Below are 23,379 nucleotides of genomic sequence, written 5' to 3' on the forward strand. Positions count from 1 at the left end.
GCATCGCATTAACATGTGATGTCAAGAAGATGTTTGCCGACATTCTTTGATAAGGCTAACGTGGGAGCTGACTGCAGTTTTTTGTGTTTCGCAGCTAGACAGTTCAACTCAGTGAAGCACCAGTCGACAAGCTGGACAAGGAAAGCTCACGCACACATATGCCATCGTTGAGGGCGATGCGCTAGAGAAGATCTCGAATGAGATCAAGGCCGAGGTGGGGGCAAGAGCACGAGCAAGTACTTCGCCATGACGGGAGGAGAACAAGGCCAGCAAAGAGAAGGCCATGGGAATGTTGAAAGCCATTGAAAGCCCATCTCTTGCAAAAACCCCGATGCTTACAATTGAGTTGTTCCTGCACGTTGGCTCGATCTATCTCCCACCATGGTTTACGTCTTCATTCTCGTGTCTCTTTCAAGAAAAATAACAATCGAGACTGAACCGTAACAATGTTCTGAAGCGGTAGATATGCTGCATACTGTCATCAAAGACGCTTGTCAAACATCTTGTAAAGATCTCGGCATTCTTTTACAGAGTTGAAACTGCTGCGAGATTATGGATATGAATGTGCCCCTATCGCGACCTCTTTTTTTTTTTTTTTTCTTTTTGATGCCCGATCGGGGCGGGCGTCGGCGGAGGCTAATGGTTCGGCTATGTCTATTTTAGCCTGGACTCTCCCAAGTCCATCAATTCACGACTTAATAGTCCAAGTTTTGAACCTGTAAGTTAATTTTAAAATGGAGTCGCCACTAATCGGTTTGGGGTGGTCGATTAGAAACCCAAGCGAAGTATCAGGAGAAATATTCGCTCCTGCGCAACGAGAGAAATTAGAATCGGAGACTTGATTACACTAGTTAATCACTAACGCCCTTTCGGTACCTAATCTTGTTTAAACCCTTAGGCTTTTTGGATGTTTGAGGGATTTTCCATGCATTTGTGGAGGAAAAACTTTTTTTTTTGGGTCTTTTTCTATTTTTTTGGACATAAAAAGCATTTTTTGGATTTTTGATCTTTTTTCTGAAAATATAAATCATTTTTGGAGTTTTTTTTTTTTTTTTTTTTTTTGACATTTTAGACATTTTTGGGAAAGTATAGATTTTTATTTTTTTTTTTCTGGAAAATAAATTATTTTTTATTTTTTATTTATTAAAATAATTTAAAAACGAACCAGGTTGGATCCAAGGTTGGGTCCAACCCGGGTCGTCTTCTTAGAATGCGGACCATATTTTTGTTTTTGTTTTTCTTAAAAAAACCTCAGCCCACACACGGGAATTGGGCCTATTTGAATTAAAAAGGGGATGCCTAGCCCGAGCTCCAAACCCGGCCTGATGACCCGACCTACTTGATGGAAACCCTAGGGCGCCGGTCACACGATTGACCTGGCTGACCCGATTTTCGCAGCCGCAACTACCTTCGCGGTCCAGTGGCCGCGACGAGCGACGGGAGGGGAAGGCATCCAGCGGCGGCGAAGTGGCTTCGGTAGGCTATGGCGGAGATGGCAAGAATGAAAGCGTTTGGGCGACATTTGGGCTACTATGGCAAGGCTACGGCGGAGAACGCAGAACGGCGAAGAAAGGGGCGACCGGCGGTTGGAGCTTATGCAAGCTCGATAATCGCATGCCCCGACATGGCCGACCTAGAAATGAGGTGATAGACGAGGGGGGGTCAGAGATGCTCACTGGCTTTGGGGACTTCAACCGGGGCTCGTCAGTAGGGGGCAGCACAGTGAGGACCCAGACACGGCGACAACGATGGCGACGGACCCCTGCTCCCCGAAGCCCACTCAGATCTGGACGACGTCAGGGAAAGCGGTAGCGACGAGGCGTGAGGACGGCGGCACGGCGAGATCTGACGCAGCGGTGGCGTCGGGGCATAGGATCTCCTCCGATCTCCTCATCTCTCCGGCCTACTCACTCAAATCTTGACGGCGTTGGGGCATAGCGTCGGGAACTTGGTCAAGGCGACGGCGTCTAGGGGACGACAATGAGCCTTCATGCCCATATCTGACCCTCTCTCCTCCGATTCTTCTCTCGCTCAGCCCCTTTCTCCCCCTCGAGCTCACTTGCCGCCGGCCTCCCCCGAAGTCTCTCAGAGGGAGGTCGGTTTGAGCTCGCGACTCGATTTCTGCCTTGCTTGCTCTTTGAGCTCCTTGAAGTCTCTCAGGGACCCCTCTGAGCTTACCGGCTTGTGTCCTCTTCGACGGAGGTTGTGCCTTCCTATTTATAAGCGAGGAGGCCGGTCGATGGAGGTTCGACCATCGGCCCTCGCACGCCGACTGGACCCCCGCGGTTGAATCGGTGTCCCATCCGAGCTCCACCAACAAACTATGCTCGGCATTGAAGGAAACCAATAATGGCGCTTGAGAATCTGTCTCTTCCGGCCGACGTCGGCCTACCCTCCTCGGCCGTAGGTTGTCTTCGAGCGTGTCGTCATCACTGCGTGTGAACTACAAAGGCGGAGAAGGAAGGAGTGAGGAAGAAGAAGAAGGAAGAAGAAGGAGAGAGGGGGGTGGGTTGGGTCGTGTGAGCCCACATGAAGAAAAAGGATGGGGCTGGGCTTGGAGGCCCAACTCCAATGGCTGTTGTTTTGGTTTTTTTCTTTGTTTTTATTTATTTTTTTGTTATTTTTGTTATTTGTTTTGTTTATTATCCGAAAAAAGGAAATATAAAAGAAATTAAGGCCTAATTAATAACCTAATCAAAATTTATGTGTCAACATGAATGCGCCCCTTTGACCATCTGACATCTGTGTCTGAGGCCAGATCAGAAAAGCATATCAAGGAAGAGAACAGTTGACTCAAGAAGGGACGGTCAACTCTTTCACATAAGAATTTTCTGCATTTGACACGCAATTGTTACTTCACATTCGTATTTTTAAGTCTCGAGATTTAACAAAGACTTTGGCGTGGAAAATCATTCGCGACTCACATGTGACGGAATGGCACGCGATCGGAAGCTTCAAAGAGATGAGAAAAAGGCACTTGATGGAGACTCAGAAATGAGTTGACGTGGTATATATTTAATCGATTTTGGATGTTTTATCTAAGGGAGGTTCATATGAGTTCCACATAAACCTACCAAATTTAGCGATTTAAATTAACTTAGTACATATAGCACAATTTTGATGAATAAATGGAAATGAGCTAGCGTCATATTTATATTAAGTGGAATTTGGACTTTTAATTCCAGTGAATTCAATATGGATCCTATGTGAACCCATCAGATTTGGTGATTTAGATCAATTTAGGAGATACAACACACTTTTGACAAAGACTCGGACATGAGTTAGGGTCTTATTTTTACTAAGCAAAATCTAGACTTTTAATTCCAGCGAGTTCCATATAGGTCCCACATGAACCCATCAGATTTACCGATTTGGGTTAATTTAGTACATATGGCGTAATTTTGATGAAAGAGCACTGTATTTTAATCAAGATGATATGAACTTTTAATTTTAGTGAGTTTCCTATAGATCCCACATGAACCCATCAAATTTAGCAATTTAGATTAACTTAGTATATACAATACAATTTTGACGAAAACTTAGAAATGACATAGCATCGTATTTACATCAAGGAGAATCTGGACTTTTAATTCGAGTGAGTTCCACATGGATCCCACGTGAACTTGTTAGATTTAGCGATTTAGATCAATTTAGGACATACAACACACTTTTGATGAAGACTCGGAAATGAGCTAGGGACTTATTTATATTAAGCAAAATCTGGACTTTTAATTCTAGTGAGTTCCATATGAGTCCCACTTGAACCCATTGAATTTTGCAATTTAGATCAATTTAGTACACGCTACACAATTTGAGGAAAGAGCACTGTATTTATAGTAAGCAAAATCTGAACTTTTAATTCTAGTGAATTTTGTATGGATCCCACGTGAACCCATCAAATTTAGTGATTTAGATTAACTTAGTACATACAACACAATTTTGACGAAAACTTGAAAATGAGGTAATGTCATACTTATATTAAAGGGAATCTAGACTTTTAATTCTAGTGAGCCCATTAAATTTAGCAATTTAGATCAATTTAGAACATGCAGCACACTCACCAAATAACTTATGCTTGGAAACACTATCTAAATTTAGTTATTATTTTTAGGAAAATATTTTCTAAATTATTTATTTTCTGCAAAATATAATGCATCTTGTAAGAAGAAAATATGCAGTGATCAGAACCCTTCACACTCAGTCTCCCTCTCTCTATATATGTCAACTTCAATTCAGCCTCTTCTCTTCACTCCCAAGTCCCAGAGACCAACTTCATCACTACTACTCAAGTCTTTCCAGATCATCGCTGCCTTCTCAGTTTCAACAACTCTGTTAGGATCCAGTCATGGGTGTCATCACTTTCGACTTAGAGCTCACGTCCCCCATTCCCCTGGCCAAGATGTTCAAGGCCGCTATCCTCGATGCCGATAACCTCCTCCCCAAGGTCCTCCCACAAGCTGTCAAGAGCATTGAAGTCCTCGAGGGCGATGGAGGTCCCGGGACCATCAAGTTGATGACTTTTGGTGAAGGTTAGTCCATCCGTATTAGGAACTTATGATTGCCCTTAATCAAGGTGGATTCAACCTTATGGAACACTATAATGAACATTGAAAATGATAGAAATATGACTCGATTACTTAAGATGTTTCTAACCATTTAACTTTACACAAGTGATCAGGCTATGTCTAAGTCAATCATATTGGATTGCGGTCGGAACAATTGGGTTAATTCCTAAATGGCCTGATCAACACCAAGAAGATTGGTGCTCGTGATATTGAAACCTATGAGTTCTAAATGTGAATGTGACTTTTTGTTACACTGATAGGCAGTCAGTACAAAACAGCGAAGCACAAGGTTGAGGCCCTGGACAAGGAGAACTTCACCTATTGCTACTCAATCATCGAGGGTGAAGTGCTGGGCACCACCTTTGAGAAGATCAGCTATGAGGTGAAGATCACTGCGTTGCCCCAGGGAGGCTCGTTGTTGAAGAGCACGAGCAACTATTTCACCGTTGGCGAGGTGGACATTACCGAGGAGGAGATCAACGCCGGGAAAGAGAAGGCATCCGCAATGGTCAAGGCCATCGAGGCTTATCTCGTGGCAAACCCTGATGCCTATTGAGCCGATCTCATCGCTATCTTTTATTGTTTATGTAATGTGTTAAACATGTCTGGTTGTGCTGAACTGAAAAGGAGACAAGAAGAGTTTGAGTCACTCTGTTTGGAGCTAAGCATGTTGGGCTGGTGAGTGTTGTTGTTCTTGTCTTTGCTGAGAATAAGAGAATAAAAGGTGTGACAGGACTCCGGTTCAGTGGTTTTGTGGAATTTGGTAAACTATGCTACGTGTTTATACAAAGCTTGTAGAATGAAATTCTCTAATTTTAGTAATTTTTTTACAAGGAGAGAATTCATGAGTTACAAATGAAATGCCAAATGGCCAATAAAAGACCACACTTTGGCCCGATATTTCGAATTTGAACTAACATCTAAAGCTATCAATGTGGCACAAACTTTCATAAACCACAATATGTAAGAATGTTAAGGAAAAGTACATTCTTATAATATATCAAAAAAGCTATTGAAAAACATAGTTGAATGTGTCTAGGGTTTGGACTTATCTTATTACAACACTTGGGCTATTTGAAATTCTATTTAAGATAATCCTATCATATCTCTTGATGGGGACATTGGATTGGAGATCAAATGATTCAACGATAATAAAATCAAAAACCAAAAAGAAGAAGAAGAAGAAGAAGAAGAAGAAGAAGAAGAAGAAGAAGAGAAGCAAAGTATAACGGAAAAGCAGCCGGCCCCACCTCCCCCCAACGTAGACGATAAGCTGATCCTTAGACGCCCCTTGGCCGACCCGATTTTGACCCAGTCAAACCGCCGGTGTTAGTGAAGTTTGAATCAACCTTAACCCAATTGAACGGCCTTGCTCGATGCATTTGAACAGATCTGCCGTGACATTAGGGCGTTGCTTAAGAAGAAAAACAAATTATATGATGTTGATATAGTATGACATGCTGACGTGATATCATTAATCAATCAAGGATTCTCATTTACTCCATATCAAACGACATTCAATTAATTCACTTTTCTCCAAACAAGGGTATTTCCTTGTAATATCTATTCAGCAAGTCACGTAGTAGTCCGACCAAATTGTTATTAGATCAAACTCCACAACAATCAATTCAAAGGGATGGCCGCCCATGTGAACATGAGAACGTGCTCTCTCTTGTGTTCATCTTTCGGAACATCATCTTTGCCATTTCAACTTGAATCTGAAATGGACCGAAACCATTTTCATGACCAAAAGAACAAAAGAGACCAACTTATTTACTCTTTTACATTCCTTTAGGCTGCAAATCCTTGACCATTCTATTTTCCTCAAACGTGACTCTTGCCAAACTAAGCCTACCTATTCACATAATTCTAACCATAAATAGGAGGCATCGACAGGACTCAGAAGCATATCACTTCTTTGAGGTTATTTCTTTCTCATCGCTTTGCTAATAGCCATGGGGGCAACCAGCATCACACAAGAGCTCACATGCCCGATCGCTGCGGCTCGCATGTTCAAGGCCTTGATCATCGAGGCGAATGCCCTGATCCCGAAGCTCCTTCCTCAGTTCATAAAGAGCGTGGAGCTCGTGCAAGGCGATGGAGGAGCCGGGAGCATCGAGCAAGTTAACTTCACCGAAGGTACGTAGACTCAGCATACACCATTCTTTTGGATCCTCTCTCTAGTGATGAGTTCAGTGAATTTATTTCTCATTCGGTAACAAACGCAGCTAGTCATTTCAAGTATGTGAGGCACCGGATCGATGAGCTCGACAAGGAGAACTTCGTTTGTAGGTACACGATGATTGAGGGTGATGCACTGGGCGACAAGCTCGAGTCGATTGATTATCAGGTCAAGTTTGATGCCGCCAGTGACGGAGGGTCAGTGTGCAAGATGACCAGCAAGTACAACACCAAGGAGGCATTTCAAGTTGAAGAAGAGGAGATCAAGGCTGGGAAGGAGAAGGCCATGGCCATATTCAAGGTTGTGGAGTCTTACCTCCTAGAGAACCCACAGGCCTACGCCTAGGACATGTTCCGACGCCCTCCTCGTTAAGAATATTGTTTGTAATTCTTTGCCATGATTTAGGTTTACACATAAGAATTTGTTGAGTGTCATACAAAAGCTCTTGCTCTCAAGAAGAGCTACCATATCTTCTTTACTTTTGTCTTGTGATTTCGACCGACCAAATTTTGATCTGCAGCATTTAGAGCTCGCCAGAGTCATGAAAACCAAGTTCTTCGAAATCGGATTTAAATTCTTGAGCTTGGACAATTGGAACGTGAGATAAACAGAAATGAGCAACTGCGTCTCTTGATTATTTGCGATCATATCGACACTACATGCAGACCAACAACTTATAGTATCCGGTGATTTGTACTCAATTTGGATCGAGATGTATAGAAACTCTGCAAAATCGAAAATACGATCAACCGAGAACACTGCAAAAATTGAAAATTGAATACAGCGGCCATTCTCGTGTCTCCCTTTTGAACATATCAACTTTCGTTGTTTGTTTTACCTGAACAGACGGGTTACCATTTGGGAACTTGGAATTCGATCGTCATATCTCATGTTTTCTGCGTAAAACCATATCATTTTAATGTTGTCAAATGTCTTAAAAGAGACCTCTTGGCTTTAGCTAAGTTCACTTCACATAATAACTAGGTTTAGAACCTTTGATAATTATAATTAAGTATACAGCAGATGATGTCGAAATGCCAAAATGGCTTTTAGGGAAGATGGTCATCTAAAGTTTCCAGATCTCAGATTTCTGGAATTATAGCTAAAGAATGTGACATGCACTCTGCCAATTTATCGAGGGTAATATGTAATGTTCTTCTCTTATGCTGCATTTGGTCGCTAAGAAATAAAGTCAATAAGGATATATTAAGATTAGGCAAGAAGTCCTGCAGATTTTTTATATCATATTCTTTGGTCGAAATTATTAAAATATTATTATTTAATCAGTAAACACTGTATACAAGGACAGATACAGATATACTGTCCAGTCGAACGTTTGATAGACGGAGGATGTGATTGTCTAATTAAAGAAACAATTTTCCGGAGAAGTATATATACAGAGCCGTAATCCACCATAGGGCGACAACCACTAGTGCAACGGCGAGGCCGGGTGGTCTCTGTCGTCATGGTGATTGCCTGAGACCAGCATACGTGGTCGGGATCATAAAATTTTGGAGGGCACAAGACTGGCAAGCATGCGTATGAATTTCTCCTGGGGCAGCTGCAACTTGACCAGTGGCTTGCCCCAAGCGAGCATCTCCATCTTGAGCAAATTTCACGCTACAAAGCAGCAAAAGCACCCCACTCAAATTGATGTCTAGAGGAACAAAGCTACCTGTAATGAGTCCATGGAAACTCTTGATCACGATCAGCAGCAAAATTTCCAGTAAATTGCGTATATAACCTAGAACAAGTGGTTCTTATTTGAAACAGCAAAATAGTCCGTATACAAGATGCTTTATGGAACTCACTTTCTCGCGGTGGAATATAAAACTTCACTTCACCAATTCTTTACCCCCTAATTACCCCAACAATCCGAAATTTATGAAGATGCAACAAGACGAATCAAATCTCACACCAACAAGAATAGCTACCTCCTAAGATTTAGAGCTTCTACTCATCATCTGTATCATCGTTAGTTTGTCCAGATTCATCCTCATCCCTGTAAAAGACGTGATCGATGTCTTCGTCCTCATCATCACTTTCATCAGCCTGACGCTCGTAAAGAGAATCTCTAGTTTGATCATGTGTGGCCTTGTCAATCTGTTGGAAGACAACGTTGGCCAAAATTATAGACTCTCAAGCTCAAAAGATTATCTGAAGCAAAGATATAAAGGGCCTAAACCTGAGCGACAACAAGCTGCAGCTGACCAGCTAAATGTAGTAATGGGGTTGGATGGCCGTCCCTCTAGCTTCTACAGTCTACAAGGGATACAATAATTATATAAATCATACCATCAACCATAACCTGAGAACAGTAAATAACGTGAAGCTCTATGGAGAGTCCGAGAACTAAGATTATTTAGATGAAGCAAAAAAAGAAACTAATGCAATTCTTTCATATCATTGTTGATGCAACCTAGACCTAGAGAAAAGATAGACAGGATTTTTCCTAGAACCAGAGATTACAGAACTCTTCAGAGCTCTAGCCATAATTACCCCTTTCCCGCATACCACTTTTACAATTCAATGAAATCGATGGATATAAAGGCGGTTTAAGATATTTATGAATAGAGTTTGCATTAGCAGCAGCCTTTTTTTTTTTTTTTTTTTTTTTTAGATTTCTAACTTAGAAGCCTGTGAATTCGGAAATAGTTTCATCGTATTAGACATTTATGAGAAATGTATATAACAACCCAACCCCAATTACCCTCGTCACTTACATTGGTTTTAGCATTCAACAGAAGTATATAGAAAATAATGTATACATGAAACTGTAGAACTTTATCCTAATCCAGATTGTGGGGTCCAATTTTGTGTTTCTAAGTTCAGAATTGTGAAATAACTTTATGATGAGATAGTCACCAATTTGAATAGAAAAGATATTTGACCACTTTGATTCTAAACTCAAATAAACAAAACTCCTATTCTAAGTAGTCGGTTGAAAGACTTGAGTAAGCTTTTACTTGCCCAGCACTAGTTTTGAAGCCACCATGTCTCACCTAGGCACAGAGAACTACTATACTCTCATAACTTGCGGTGGCCTAAGTAGCATTGACACTAACACGCGACACAACACGACATGACATGATACACCGACACGACGAAGCATTGACACTAACACGCGACACAACATGACATGACATGATACACCGACACGACATGATACGCCGACACGTTGTTTTTAAAAAAATAGAGAACTCTAACATGTTAAGACATGTTATATATTAAAAGTATATTTTTATATATACATAATAAATTATCATTTTTATGATTATTTAATCAAATTAATTTGATTTAAATTCACAAATAAATAAAATAAAATAAAAAAAAGAGGCTAGCATGAATTTACACTAAAAATATTAATTCAACATTTGTTAATATTATTTATTGTTTTAATTTGACAAATTTAACTCCATTCCAATAATCCATATAACTTGGAAGGAAAAAAAAAAGGAATCCACATTATGGTCTTGCATGTCAGAAGAAAAGAGAAAAAAATAATTTCGAGGGGTGAATTATGTATCACAATAAGTGAAAGTCAGAAGAGAAGAAAGATGAGGTTTTTCTTCTTCCACCTATTTTTATTTTTATTATTTTTTTTACATATTTACATTTAGACTCCTTATTTATTAAAAAAATTTAAAATTGACTCAGTGCGTGTCAAAATCACCTATCAGAATTCTAAAGTTGCGTGTTGGAATTTCGAACTCAAGTGTTGGAGAGTGTCAAGAGAGTTGACTGAGCATCAAATTTTCTTAAACCTGTTAATTGAGTATTGGAGAGTGTCGAAAAGTGTCAGAGAGTATCAGACATATGTTGAAGTGGCCAACATGACACAAAGATTTTTAGATAGTATCAATGCTTCCTAGGCGGTAGCCAGCTTCAAAGAACTGACATGGTGTTTAGCTTCGCCACCGACAAGCCCCCTGATTCCCATCCTATCTTTTTCTTCCTGGATAGGAGGGAAGACGAGGGATTACAATGGAGAGTCCAAACCCTCAAGGGTTCTTCCCCCATAAAGAGTCCATTGAGCCATTTAAAGAATTGCTCAAGTCTTGCTCAAGTCTCGAATAACTTTATGATGAGATAGTCACCAATTCGAATAGAAAAGACACTCAACCACATTGATTCTAAACTTGAATAAACAAAACTCCTATTTTGAAAAAAGCACTTGAAAAAGAAACAAGAGATAGACTAACCTTTGATCAAGAAAAGCATGGAGTAAGCTCTTGCTTACCTCAGGAAGCTGATTTATATAGATGCTTACATTGCAACATACTCATGGAATCATTTCATGCAACTGGTTAATTAACCTTTTGGCCGAGTCGAAAGGATTTGTCTTGGGATCATTCCCGATCAGAAACAAGAGACCCATCTTAGTTGTCAATTTGCTTTTGATAGCCAGACAAAACTAGGAACAAGATAATATCACAACAATAACATGCAGACCAGTCAACGCATGGAGAGGGCCGCAGAGGATTAGAGACAGAACAAAGGAGAGATGCTTTTAAGGAGAATGGCCAAAGCTTCCCTCCCTCTCTCCAGAGTCCATGAGGAGATAGTTAAAACTCAAAATTTTAAAAAGAAAATTAAAAAAATTGAGTTGCAAAAGCTTTATGTTGCTTTAGGAAAAGAAGGGGGATAATTAAATTAAATTCAATCCTAAAGTTAATCATATGTCGTATGGGTAATTTATTGGGTTTTGAGGGGTTTAGCTTTTTTTATTTTTTTTGGCTGAAACTTGCGGGGATTAGCTTTTTATGGGAGGAGAGATGGTTTCAAGGAAAAGGGAATAATTTGCTTTTCCACCACATGCAATTAAGCGGAAGTTACTTTACGGCCAAATTTATGGAGGGTCAATGTCTGTACAGGAGAATGATACAAATGATCCATAAACTTTAACCTAATATACAATGTGGTGCTTAAAATTTTAATTTGTTTAATATAGTTCCTAAATTTTTAGTACATGTTCAATTAATCCATGAATTATATAACAATATTTAATGTTGTCTATGATCTTAAATTAATGAAGGACTATATTGAACATTTTCATACATTTTAGGGACTATATTAAACATATACAAAAATTCTAAGGACCATATTGAGCAAATTAAAAATTTATAGATCATATTGCACATCAAATCAAAGTTCAGGGATCATTTGTGCAATTATCCATCTTCTTATCGCTATAAATATCAACCTTGTACTTTGCCTCTCCTCGAAGCTCCTTCTTTTTATTGCTTTCTTTCTTTCTTTCGAGATTTTTATCCCCTTTTCAGTTTGAGCAAATTCTATTCAGATTCAATCGATGGTAGAAGTTACTCTCAAGGCCGAGATCACACACCCGATCCCTAAGGCCAGGTTGGTCGAGGCTTTTCTAGGAGCGGGTGGCTTCTTCCCCTATAACCTCTTGCCAGCCGTCACAAATGCTGAGATCCAGGAGGCAATCTCGATCGAAGGTACTTGGTCAATTGAAATGTTCCTCACCATTAAAATTGCATATTCATTGTATTGCATTACGGTTATAAATGGGCATGATCCCTAGATGGCCTGATCAACAACACTAAGATTGGTGCTCATGATGTTGAAAAATAAAAATAAAAAGAACAAAAAAAAAAAAACAGATATTGGAGATTATGTGATGTTTACTCTCAAGCTCTGTTTACACTTTCTTCATCTTTGAATTCCTATCTAATGATCTAGAACCTAATCCTAGATATGAAGAACAAAAAGGCCAGTTTTTTTTTTTTTTTTTTACTTGCATAATTTTTTAATGTTCTTACTTAGGATTTTATCTATTGTACATCCTTATTTATTATATGAACTTAAAAAAACAAAAACAAAGGAAGATTTTGAAAAAAATAAATAAATAATCTAATAAGTCATCAACGGAAACGGAAGAAAGGGATTGGAACCTTTGGTACGAAAAACTCATAGGACGGATCAGCGCGAATGTCACTTTTTGTTACTTCTATAGGCAGACAGCGCAGGACGGTGAGGCACACGGTTAAAGCACAGGACCAGGAGCCCTTCCTCTACAACCACTCGACCGTCGATCGGGATGAGCTGGGCGGAATCTCCAGGGAGATCAGCCATGAGGTGAAGATCACTGCGTTGCCCCTGGAGGGTGGCTCGGTCTGTAAGTACGCGGGCAGGTACTTCACTGTCGGCCCAGGGGATATCCCCGAGGAGGAGATGATGAGGGCCATGAGAGGGAAGGCGTCCGTGATGTTCGGGGCCATTGAGGCTTATCTGGAGGTGCCATCAGACGCAGTCCTGTTCGAGTAAAGTTCTCGGCCAAGGGGATATCACCGAGGAGGAGATGATCAGCGCCATAAGACAGGAGACTGCTAGTCCTGTTCGAGTCAGCGCTAGTTGAGTACTGTTTTTGTTTTGTCGTCGAGGGAGTGCGTTCGTCTTTGTCTCTTCGCTAATATGATGGTGGTTCTGGGAAATGTTTTGCAAAATTGCTGTACTTGCTTCGTTCGCAAGCCCAGATGAAGTGTTTTTGGAGTAACCTTTCGTCCGATGTGGTCCTCGATTGAATGATGGACGTAGCGTGCGGCCCCCGTTTTCTCTCCTTTTTAATTTTTTTTCTTTTGGTCTAAGATAGTTGCGTGTGCCCCACTCTGAGTTTGATGCACATACAGCCTAATTTGGATCGGGACGCATTGAAGCCCTGCAAAACTGAATACAGCAACCATTTTCGCTTCTCCTTTTGAACTCCCTCGCCTTTCGTTGTTTGTTCTCTTACTCAAACGAACTCGGAATTCAACCATCATATTCCAGTTTTTCTTTGTAAAACTGCATATCATTTTAACGTTATCAAACGTCTCAAAAGCAACCCCTTGGCTTTAGCTGACTTCACTTTACATAATGACTGGGTTTAGAACCTTTGATAATTATATCCAGCATACAGCAGATGATATCAAAATGCCAAAACGGTTTTTAGGTTGCCACGCGGTTTGAGGACGTCTAAAGCATCCCTGGTCAGTAAGATGGTCATCTAAAGTTTTCGAGTCTCAGATTTTGGAATCATATCTGAAGAATGTGACATGTACTCTGTCAACTCATAGAGGGTAAAATGTCATGTTCTACTCTTATGCTGCATTTGGGCACTAAGAAATAAAGTCGAAAAAGATTCGTTAAGATCGAACAAGAAGTCTTGCAGATTTTTTATATCACATTCCTTGTACGAGAAAAAACCATATAAAAGGACAGATACAGATGAACAGTCAATAAAGTGTCGAATAGACAGATGATATGATTGAATAATTGAAGAAACAATTTTCAGGAAAGTATTAATAAAGGTATAACCTCCTAATCAACAGACCTTTTCCGAATGAATAACCATTCATTTCAAAAAACCTGCTCTTGTTAGCAGCTAATTTGTTCTTCTTTCTTTTGGCCGGTCGCCGGCCTCGGCCATGGCCGGCGACCGGCCGACGAGGGCCGGCGGCCTCGCCCAGCCACGGCGAGGCTCGCCGGCCCCAGCGAGGCCGACGCTCGCCGTAGGCCGGGCGAGGGTCGGCCTCGCCATGGTTGGGCGAGCTCGATCTCGCCCGGATCCGGCCTCGAGCTCACCCAGCCGGCGAGGCCGCGCCCGCCCGCCGCTGAGGCGAGCTCGGCCCTCGCCGGCCAAGGCCTTGGCCGGCGACCGGCCAAAAGAAAAAAAAATGAAAAAGAAAAAAAAAAAAAGGAAAAATAAGAAAAAAATAGAAAAAATAAAAGAAATAAAAAAATTATCCAAATTTACCAAACATGTTTCTGTTTATTTTTATTCCCGGAACAAGTTTACCAAACGCGTATTTTTGTTCAAAAATTGTTCCCGGAACAGAAATACTTTTTCTATTTCTGTTCCCCGGAACAATTTTTAAACAAAAACACAACCAAACGCGCCCTAAATCACTCTCTCCTCTCGTAGTGGGCCTCTTTTCTTTCCCCCGCTGGCATGAGAAAAGGGTCCATTCCACTATCTCTTCTTCTGGCCATAATCCACTGTAAGGCAATAACCACTACCACGACAGCCAGTCTGTGATGGTCTCTATTGTCATGGTGATTGCTTGAGACCAGCACACGCAGTCGGGATCTGAAAATTTGTGGAGGGCACAAAATTGGCAGCATACGTATTAATATCTCCAGGGGCAGCTGCGACTTGAACAGTGAGTTGCCCCAAGTTGCCCCAAGCGAGCATCTCCATCATGAGCAAGTTTCACACTGCAAAGCAGCAAAAACAAATCCAACTCAAACTGATGTATAGAGGAAAAAAGCTACTTGCGATGAGAATGGAAAATTACAAGCCATAATTGGCACATGGAAACTCTTGATCTTGATCGGCTGTAGAACTTCCAGTAAATTGCGTAAATAACCTCGAGCTGTTCCTGTTCAACTGGTTCTTAATCGAAACAGCAAAATAGTCTATATATAAGATGCCTTTTGAAACTCAGTTCTCGAGGTGGAATATAATATTTTAACCTGAAAATGTAATCAGAGAAAAAGTCTTACGGTCTTTCATTTCACCTGTTATTTACCCACTAATTACCCCAACAATCCAAAGTTTATGAAGATGCAACGCGATAAGTCAAATTCAACACCAGCAAGAATCACTCCCTCTTAAGATTTAGAGCTTCTACTCAACATCTGTATCATCGCTAGTTTGTCCAGATTCAACCTCATCCCCATAAAAGACGTGACCGATGTCTTCGTCCTCATAATCACTTTCATCAGCTTGACACTGGTGAAGAGAATCTCTAGTTTGATCACGCGTGGCCTTGTCAATCTGTTGTAAGACAACGTTTACCAAAACTAGAGACTCTCAAGCCAACAGATTATCTGAAGCAAAGATATAAAGGGCCTAAACCTGAGCGACAACAAGCTGCAGCCGACCAGCTAACCGCAGTATCGATTGAATGGCCGTCCCTCTGGCTTTTGCAGTCTGCAAAGGAAACAATAATTATATAAATCATACCATCAGGCAACCATAACCCAAGAACAATAAATAACGTGAAGCTCTATGGAGAGTCAAAGAAGTAATATAATTTAGATGAAGCAGAAAAGAAACCAATGCAATTCTTTCAGGCCATTGTTCATGCAACCTACACCTAGAAAAAAGATGGACAGGATTTTTCCTAGAACCAGAGATTACATAACTCTTCAGATCTCTAGCCATAATTACCCCTTTCCCTCGTACTACTTTACAATTCAATGAAATCGACTTGTATAATGGCGATATAATATATTTATTAACATAGTTTGCATTAGTAACATCCATTTTTCTGTTTTAGATTTCTAATTTAGAAGTGTGTGCATTCGGAAATAATGTCATTGTATTTGTTAAATTATGTCTCGAGTTTAAGGGCTTGCTAAACACAACCTGCTTGGATAAGTTTTTTCATATTTTAACCATTTGGATAAGTTATTCATATTTAATGGAGAAGACATCTTTTTCTGTTGAAGAAAATAGCACAAGAAAGGAAATCCGCTTTAGGTCCGTACAGTGGACGTCTTCTTCAAATCCTGATCCTGTGATTGGTCGGTCAAAAAGGGAGAAATTCATTGGACTCCTTGTAGCTGCACAAAATGAAATAAAATAAAAGAAAATTAAGGATTTTACATGAGCGAAAAAGAGCCGCGCAAGAAATAGCCGCCAGGGGGTTTTCGTGGGTGGTATAGACGCTGCACAGAGAAAATTCACGAAGCCGATCAGAGGACTTCTTGGACGCTCGAAGGAGTTGTCTCTCCGCCGCACGGACGTGCATATACAGTAATTTATTGTCGTGAGTTCACGTCTAATTAAGTATTTATTTGCAAATATTTTATATTTGGACTTAAATCTAGGTGTGGGAAATACTAGAGCGTATGAGCGATTATAAATTTGATTTTTCGATTGTAGTAGATTATGTGCTACTAGCTCTCTCTATGCACGTAAGTATCGATACTCGGACCAAATCATATAAATCTCTGGTGATTTATTATTCCTCCCTTATTTTCTTGATTTTTTCGCATTGATTTCATTTGCGAGATCCTATCGTTTCCACATTAATATTACAACAATATTAGACATTTACGAGAAATGTATATGTTATGACACAACCCCAATTACCCTCGTCGCTTACATTGATTTTAGCATTCAACAGAAGTACATAGAAAATAATGTATTCATGAAACTATAGAAATTTATCCTAACTTGCATTGTGGGGTCCAATTTTGTAATTCTAAATTCAGACTTGTGGAATAACTTTCTGATGAGATGGTCAACGATTCGAATAGAAAAGACACTCAACCACAGTGATTCTAAACTTGAATAAACAAAACTCCTATTCTAAGAAAAGCACTTGAATAAGAAACAAGAGATAGGCTAACCTTTGATCAAGAAAAGCATGGAGTAAGCTCTTGCTTGCCTCAGGAAGCTGACATATAGATGCTTACATTGCAATAAACTAATGGAATCATTTCATGCAACTGGTTAATTAATCTTTTGGCCGAGGAGAAGAGATTTGTCTTGTGATAATTCCCGATCAGAAATAAGGGACCCATCATAGTTGTCAATTTGCTTTTGATGACCAGACAAAACTAGGAGCAAGATAATATCATGACGATAACGTGCAGACCAGTCAATATTTTCTGGCAAAGGGTTAGAGGCTGAACAAAGGAGAGATGCTTTCAAGGAAAATGACCAAAGCTCGCCTCAATTTAAAAATAAAAAATAAAAATGGGTTGCATAAGCTTAATGTTGTTTTAGCAAAAGAAGAGAGATAATTAAATTAAATTCAATCCTAAAGTTAATCATCTGTCGTATGGGTAATTTATTGGGTTTTGAGAGGTTCAACTTTTTATGGGAGGAGAGATGCTTTCAAGGAAAACAAATAATTTGCTTTTCTACTACATGCAATTAAGCGGAAGTTACTCCATGGCGAATTTTTGGAAGGTTGATGTTCGTATTAGAAAATGACACGAATGATCAATAAACTTTAACTCAATGTGCAATATGATTTTTGGACTTTTGATATATGTTCAATTAGCCACTGAATTATATGAAAATATTCAACGGTATCTCTGATCTTAAATTAATGAAGGACTACATTAAATATTTTCAAACAGTTCATGGACTATTTTAAATATTTATCAAAACTCCAAGGACTACATTGAAAAATTAAAATTTTAGGGACCACATTGTACATTGAATCAAAGTTTTGGGATCATTTGTATCATTATCCCATTTCTTATCACTATAAATATCGACCTTTTACTTCACCTAAATTCAATTCAAAGTTCCTTCTCTTCATTGCTTTCTTTCTTTCTTTTGAGATTTTTACACCCTTTTCAATTTAGCAAATTCTATTCGGATTCAATCGATGGTAGAAGTTACTCTCAAAGCCGAGATCACGCACCCGATCCCTAAGGCCAAGTTGGTCGAGGCTTTTCTCGAAGCCAAGGACTTCTTCCCCCACACCCTCCTACCAGCCATAAAAAATGCCGACATCCAAGAGACAATCTCTGTCGAAGGTACTGGATCATTTGAAATGTTCCTTACCATTAAAATCACACATCAATCATATTGCATTACGGTTGTAATTGGGCATGATCTAGATGCCCTGATCAACAACACTAAGATTGGTGCTCATGATGTTGAAAAAAAAAGTGGAGATTGTGTAATGTTTATTTTCAAGCTCTTTGTTTACACTCTCTTCATTTTTGGATTCCTATCCAATGATCCAGGAGGTAATCCTAGGCACGAAAAATAAAAAGGCTTTTCTTTTTTCTTGCATAATTTTTCAATGCACTTACTTAGGATTTTATCTATTGTACATCCTTATTTACTATATGAAATAAAATAAAAACAAAAACAAAAACAAAGAAAAGTTTTGAAAATAAATATAAATAAAATAACAAGTCATTAAGGGAAATGGAAAGAGAGGGATTCGAACCCTCGGTACGAATAAACTCATACAACGGATTAGCGCAAATGTCACTTTGGTTGCTTTTATAGGCAGACAGCGCAGGACGGTGAGGCACACGGTTAAAGCGCCGGACCAGGAGCCCTTCGTCTACAACCACTCGACCGTCGATCGTGATGAGAAGGGCAGAATCTCCAAGGAAACCAGCCATGAGGTGAAGATCGTTGCGTTGCCCCTGGAAGGTGGCTCGGTCTGTAAGTACGTGGGCAGGTACTTCACCGTCGGCCAAGGGGATATCACGGAGGAGGAGATGATCGGGGCCATGAGAGAGAAGGCGTCCGTGATGTTCAAGGCCATCCTGGATTATCCGGAGGCGAAATCCATGAAACCTCTGGATTGTCTGGATTCCGTCCCGAATTATCCGGAGCGAAATGCATCCCGAATACTCAGTAGTCCTGATCCAGTAATCGCTCCGCCAAGGCGATCTGTGGTTTCGCGAATATGATGGTGGTTCTGGGAAATGTCTCGTAAAATTACTGTACATGCTTCCTTCGCGAGCCCATATGAAGTGTTGTCCGAATAAACTTTGGTCCGATGTGGTCCTCAATTGAGTGATTATCGTAGCGTGCGGCCCCTGTTTTCTTTCTTTTCTTTTTATCCTTTTGGTCTCGATAGTTGCGTGTGCCCCCCTTTGAGTTTCTGATACATACAACCTAATTTGGATCGGGACGTATTGAAGCCCTGCAAAATCGAACGAATAATTTAAAACCAAATACAGCAACCATTTTCGCTTCTCCTTTTGAACTCCCTTTGCGTTTCGTTGTTTGTTCTCTGACACAAACGGACTCGGAATTCAATCATCATATTCCACTTTTTCTGTGCAAAACTGCCGCATCATTTTAACGTTATCAGATGTCTCAAAAGCAGCCTCTTGGCTTTAGCTGACTTCACTTCACATAATCACTGGGTTTAGAACCTTTGATAATCATATCCAGCATACGGCAGATGATATCAAAATGCTAAAATGGTTTTTAGGTTGCCACGTGGTGTGAGGACATCTAAAGCACCCCAGTTCAGTAAGATGGTCATCTAAAGTTTTCGAGTCTCAAATTTTGGAATTATATCTAAAGAATGTCACATGTACTCTGTCAACTCGTGGAGGGTAAAATGTCATGTTCTACTCTTATGCTGCATTTGGGAACTAAGAAATGAAGTCTTAAGATCGAACAAGAAGTCCTGCAAATTTTTTATATCATATTCCTTGTATGAGAAAACACCAGAGACAAGGACAGATAGAGATAAACAATCAATAGAGTGTCTGATAGACGGATGATATGATTGAATAATGGAAGAAATAATTTTCAGGAAAGTATAAATAGAGATGCCATAATCCACTGTAAGGCAATAACCACTATCGCGACGGCTAGTCTATGGTGGTCTCTGTCGTCATGGTGATTGCCTGAGACCAGCACACGTGGTCGGGATCAGAAATTTGTGGAGGGCTCGAAATCGGCAGCATATGTCTGAATTTCTCCTGGGGCAGCTGCAACTTGACCAGTGAGTTGCCCCAAGCGAGCATCTCCATCATGAGCAAGTTTCACACTACAAACCAGCAAAAATAAATCCAACTCAAACGGATGTTTAGAAGATAAAGGCTACTTGCAATGAGCATGGAAAATTAAAAGCCAGAATTAGCACATGGGAACTCTTGATCATGATCAGCAGTAGAACTTCCAGTAAATTGCATATATAAACTAGAGCTGTTCGTGTTTAACTGGTTCTTAATCGAAACTGCAAAATAGACTATATACAAGATGCTTTATGGAACTCAGTTCTTGCGGTGAAATATGAGACTTTAACCTGAAAATGTAACCAGAGAAAAAGTCTTACAGTCTTTCACTTCCCCTGTTCTTTACCCGCTAATTACCCCAACAATCCACAGTTTTATGAAGATGCAACGCGGCAAATCAAATTTAACACCAGCAAGAATGACTAACTCTTAAGATTTAGAGCTTCTACTCAACATCAGTATCATCGCTAGTTTGTCCATATTCATCCACATCCCTGTAAAAGACAGGATCGATGTCTTCGTCCTCATCATCACTTTCATCAGCTTGACGCTTGTGAAGAGAATCTCTAGTTTGATCACGCGTGGCCTTGTCAATCTGTTGTAAGGCAACGTTTACCAAAATTAGAGACTGTCAAACTCAAAAGATTATCTGAAACAAAGACATAAAGGGCCTAAACCCAAGCAACAAGAAGTTGCGGCCCACCAACTAACTGCAGTAACGATTGAATTGCCGTCCCTCTAGCTTTTGCAGTCTGCAAAGGAAACAATAATTATATAAATCATACACTCAGGCAACCATAACCCAAGAACAATAAATAAGGTGAAGCTCTATAGATAGTTTTTTTTTTTTTTGTTAGCCATACTTTATTCTTACTTTAATTCTCACTCTTAAACTTTTGTCATGCTTCCTTACAAAGCATGGGAATCGAAACCCACACCTGAAACTAAATTGTCCACACTCCAACCCACACCTCTCCCTTTCATGTTGGAAGGATGGCCACAGGGACAAAACCCAATAGTTTCTATAGAGAGTATGAGAAGTAAAACAATTTAGATGAAGCAAAAAAGAAACCAATGCAATTCTTCCAGGCCATTGTTCATGCAACCTACACCTAGAGAAAAGATGGATAGGATTTTTCCTAGAACCAGAGATTACAAAACTCTTCAGATCTCTAGCCATAATTACCCCTTTCCCTCATACTACTTTACAATTCAATGAAATCGACATGTATAACAGCGATATAAGATATTAATGAACATAGTTTGCATCAGCAATAGACATTTTTCTTTTTTAGATTTCAAAATTAAAAGTGTGTGAATCCGGAAATAATTTCATCATATTTGTTAAATTATGAATCGAGTTTGAGCGTTTGCTAAATATGACCTGCTTGGATGAGTTTTTTCATATTTGAACTATTTGGATAAGTTTTTCATATTTAATCGTGAATATATCTTTTTTGTTGAAGGAAATAGCACAAGAAAGGAAATCCGCTTTAGGTCCGTATAGTGGACGTCTTCTTCAAATCCTAATCCTGTGACTGGTCGGTCAACAAAGGAGTAATTCATGGGACTCCTTTAGCTGCACAAAAGGAAATAAAATAAAAGAAAATCAAGGATTTTTCTTGAGTGAAAAAGAGCCGCGCGAGAAATAGCCGCCAGGGGGTTCTTTGTGGGTGGTATAGACGCTGCCCAGAGAAGATTCAAGAAGCCGATCAGAGGACTTGGACGCACGAAGGAGTTGTCTCTTGGCCGCACCGACATGAATAGACAATGATTTCGTGCGGTGAGTTTTCGTCTAAATTGAGTATTTATTTGTAAATATTTTGAGTTTAAACTTAAATCTAAGTGTGAGAAATACTGACCGTGTGAGTGATTATAAATCTAATTCTTCGATTATAATAGATTGTTGCTACTAGCTCTCTTTATGTATGTATATACTGATACTCAAACCAAACCACGTAAATCTCTGATGTTCTATTATTCCTCACTTATTTCTATAATTTTTTCGCATTGACTTACTTTGTGAGATCCTATCATTTCCACATGACTATCACAACAGTATTAGACATTTACAAGAAATGCATATATTATGACACAACCCCAATTACCCTCGTCGCTTACATTGGTTTTAGCATTCAACAAAAGTACATAGAAAATAATGTATTCATGAAACTATAGAAATTTATTCTAACCCGGATTGTGGGGTCCAATTTTGTGATTCTGAGCTCAGACTTGTGGAATAACTTTCTGATGATATGGTCAGCAATTCGAATAGAAAAGACACTCAACCACAGTGATTCTAAACTTGAATAAACAAAACTGCTATTCTAAGAAAAGCACTTGAATAAGAAACAAGAGATAGGCTAACCTTTGATCAAGAAAAGCATGGAGTAAGCTCTTGCTTACCTCAGGAAGCTGACATAAAGATGCTTCCATTGCGATATACTCATGGAATCATTTCATGCAACTGATTAATTAACTTTTTGGCCAAGGAGAAAAGGATTTGTCTCGGGATAATTCCCGATCAGAAACAAGGGACCATTATAGTTGTCAATTTGCTTTTGATAATCAGATAAAACTAGGAACAAGATAACAATAACACGCAGACCAGTCAGCATTTCCTGGTAAAGGGTTAGAAGCTGAACAAAGGAGAGATGTTTTTAAGGAAAATGGCCAAAGCTTCCCTCCCTCTCTCCGGAGTCCATGAAGACAAAGTTAAAACTCAAAATTTTTAAAAAAATGGGATCGCATAAGCTTTATGCTGTTTTAGCAAAACAAAGGAGATAATTAAATTAAATTCAATCCTAAAGTTAATCATTTGTCGTGTGGGTAATTTATTGGGTTTTGAGGGGTTCAACTTTTTATGGGAGGAGAGATGCTTTCAAGGAAAATAAATAATTTGCTTTTCTACTACATGCAATTAAGCGGAAGTAACTCTATGGAGAAACTTTTGGAAGGTTGATGTCTATACTGAAAAATAATATATATGATCCATGAACTTTAATTTAATGTGCAATATGGTCATTGGATTTTTGGCATATGTTCAACTAATCCTTGAATTATATGAAAATATTCAACAGTGTCTCTGATCTTGAATTAATGAAGGATTACACTAAATATTTTCAAATAGTTCATGGACTATATTAAACATTTACGAAAAGT

At 39.5% G+C, this 23,379-nt stretch overlaps 4 protein-coding genes across 4 annotated transcripts; all 4 read left to right on the top strand.

The window, feature by feature from the left end:
- The first annotated feature begins 4,345 nt into the window (after positions 1–4,345).
- Positions 4,346–5,121, top strand: LOC104437221 (major allergen Pru av 1-like). The gene is made up of 2 exons (XM_039317319.1): positions 4,346–4,529; positions 4,826–5,121. Exons 1-2 carry the CDS (start codon positions 4,346–4,348, stop codon positions 5,119–5,121), a joined length of 480 nt encoding a protein of 159 aa, XP_039173253.1.
- A 1,335-nt stretch (positions 5,122–6,456) lies between these two features.
- LOC104437830 (major strawberry allergen Fra a 1.08) lies at positions 6,457–7,336 on the top strand. The gene is made up of 2 exons (XM_010050909.3): positions 6,457–6,704; positions 6,794–7,336. Exons 1-2 carry the CDS (start codon positions 6,521–6,523, stop codon positions 7,090–7,092), a joined length of 483 nt encoding a protein of 160 aa, XP_010049211.2. The 5' UTR covers positions 6,457–6,520; the 3' UTR covers positions 7,093–7,336.
- A 4,615-nt stretch (positions 7,337–11,951) lies between these two features.
- On the top strand, positions 11,952–13,267 carry LOC104437055 (major pollen allergen Car b 1). The gene is made up of 2 exons (XM_010049965.3): positions 11,952–12,209; positions 12,728–13,267. Exons 1-2 carry the CDS (start codon positions 12,059–12,061, stop codon positions 13,036–13,038), a joined length of 462 nt encoding a protein of 153 aa, XP_010048267.2. The 5' UTR covers positions 11,952–12,058; the 3' UTR covers positions 13,039–13,267.
- Positions 13,268–18,031: 4,764 nt separating this feature from the next.
- Positions 18,032–19,259, top strand: LOC104438153 (major strawberry allergen Fra a 1.08). Its single transcript, XM_010051267.3, has 2 exons — positions 18,032–18,255; positions 18,740–19,259. Exons 1-2 carry the CDS (start codon positions 18,105–18,107, stop codon positions 19,150–19,152), a joined length of 564 nt encoding a protein of 187 aa, XP_010049569.2. The 5' UTR covers positions 18,032–18,104; the 3' UTR covers positions 19,153–19,259.
- Positions 19,260–23,379: the final 4,120 nt, after the last annotated feature.

Source organism: Eucalyptus grandis, chromosome 1 (assembly GCF_016545825.1).
Source record: "Eucalyptus grandis isolate ANBG69807.140 chromosome 1, ASM1654582v1, whole genome shotgun sequence".
Classification (NCBI taxonomy): Eukaryota; Viridiplantae; Streptophyta; class Magnoliopsida; order Myrtales; family Myrtaceae; genus Eucalyptus; species Eucalyptus grandis.

Coding starts and splice junctions, on each gene's coding strand:
- LOC104438153 (XM_010051267.3), top strand. CDS start 18,105: ATGGTAGAAGTTACTCTCAAAGCCGAGATCACGCACCCGATCCCTAAG. Junction 18,256..18,739: donor AGAGACAATCTCTGTCGAAG/GTACTGGATCAT, acceptor TTGCTTTTATAG/GCAGACAGCGCAGGACGGTG.
- LOC104437055 (XM_010049965.3), top strand. CDS start 12,059: ATGGTAGAAGTTACTCTCAAGGCCGAGATCACACACCCGATCCCTAAG. Junction 12,210..12,727: donor GGAGGCAATCTCGATCGAAG/GTACTTGGTCAA, acceptor TTACTTCTATAG/GCAGACAGCGCAGGACGGTG.
- LOC104437221 (XM_039317319.1), top strand. CDS start 4,346: ATGGGTGTCATCACTTTCGACTTAGAGCTCACGTCCCCCATTCCCCTG. Junction 4,530..4,825: donor GTTGATGACTTTTGGTGAAG/GTTAGTCCATCC, acceptor TTACACTGATAG/GCAGTCAGTACAAAACAGCG.
- LOC104437830 (XM_010050909.3), top strand. CDS start 6,521: ATGGGGGCAACCAGCATCACACAAGAGCTCACATGCCCGATCGCTGCG. Junction 6,705..6,793: donor GCAAGTTAACTTCACCGAAG/GTACGTAGACTC, acceptor TAACAAACGCAG/CTAGTCATTTCAAGTATGTG.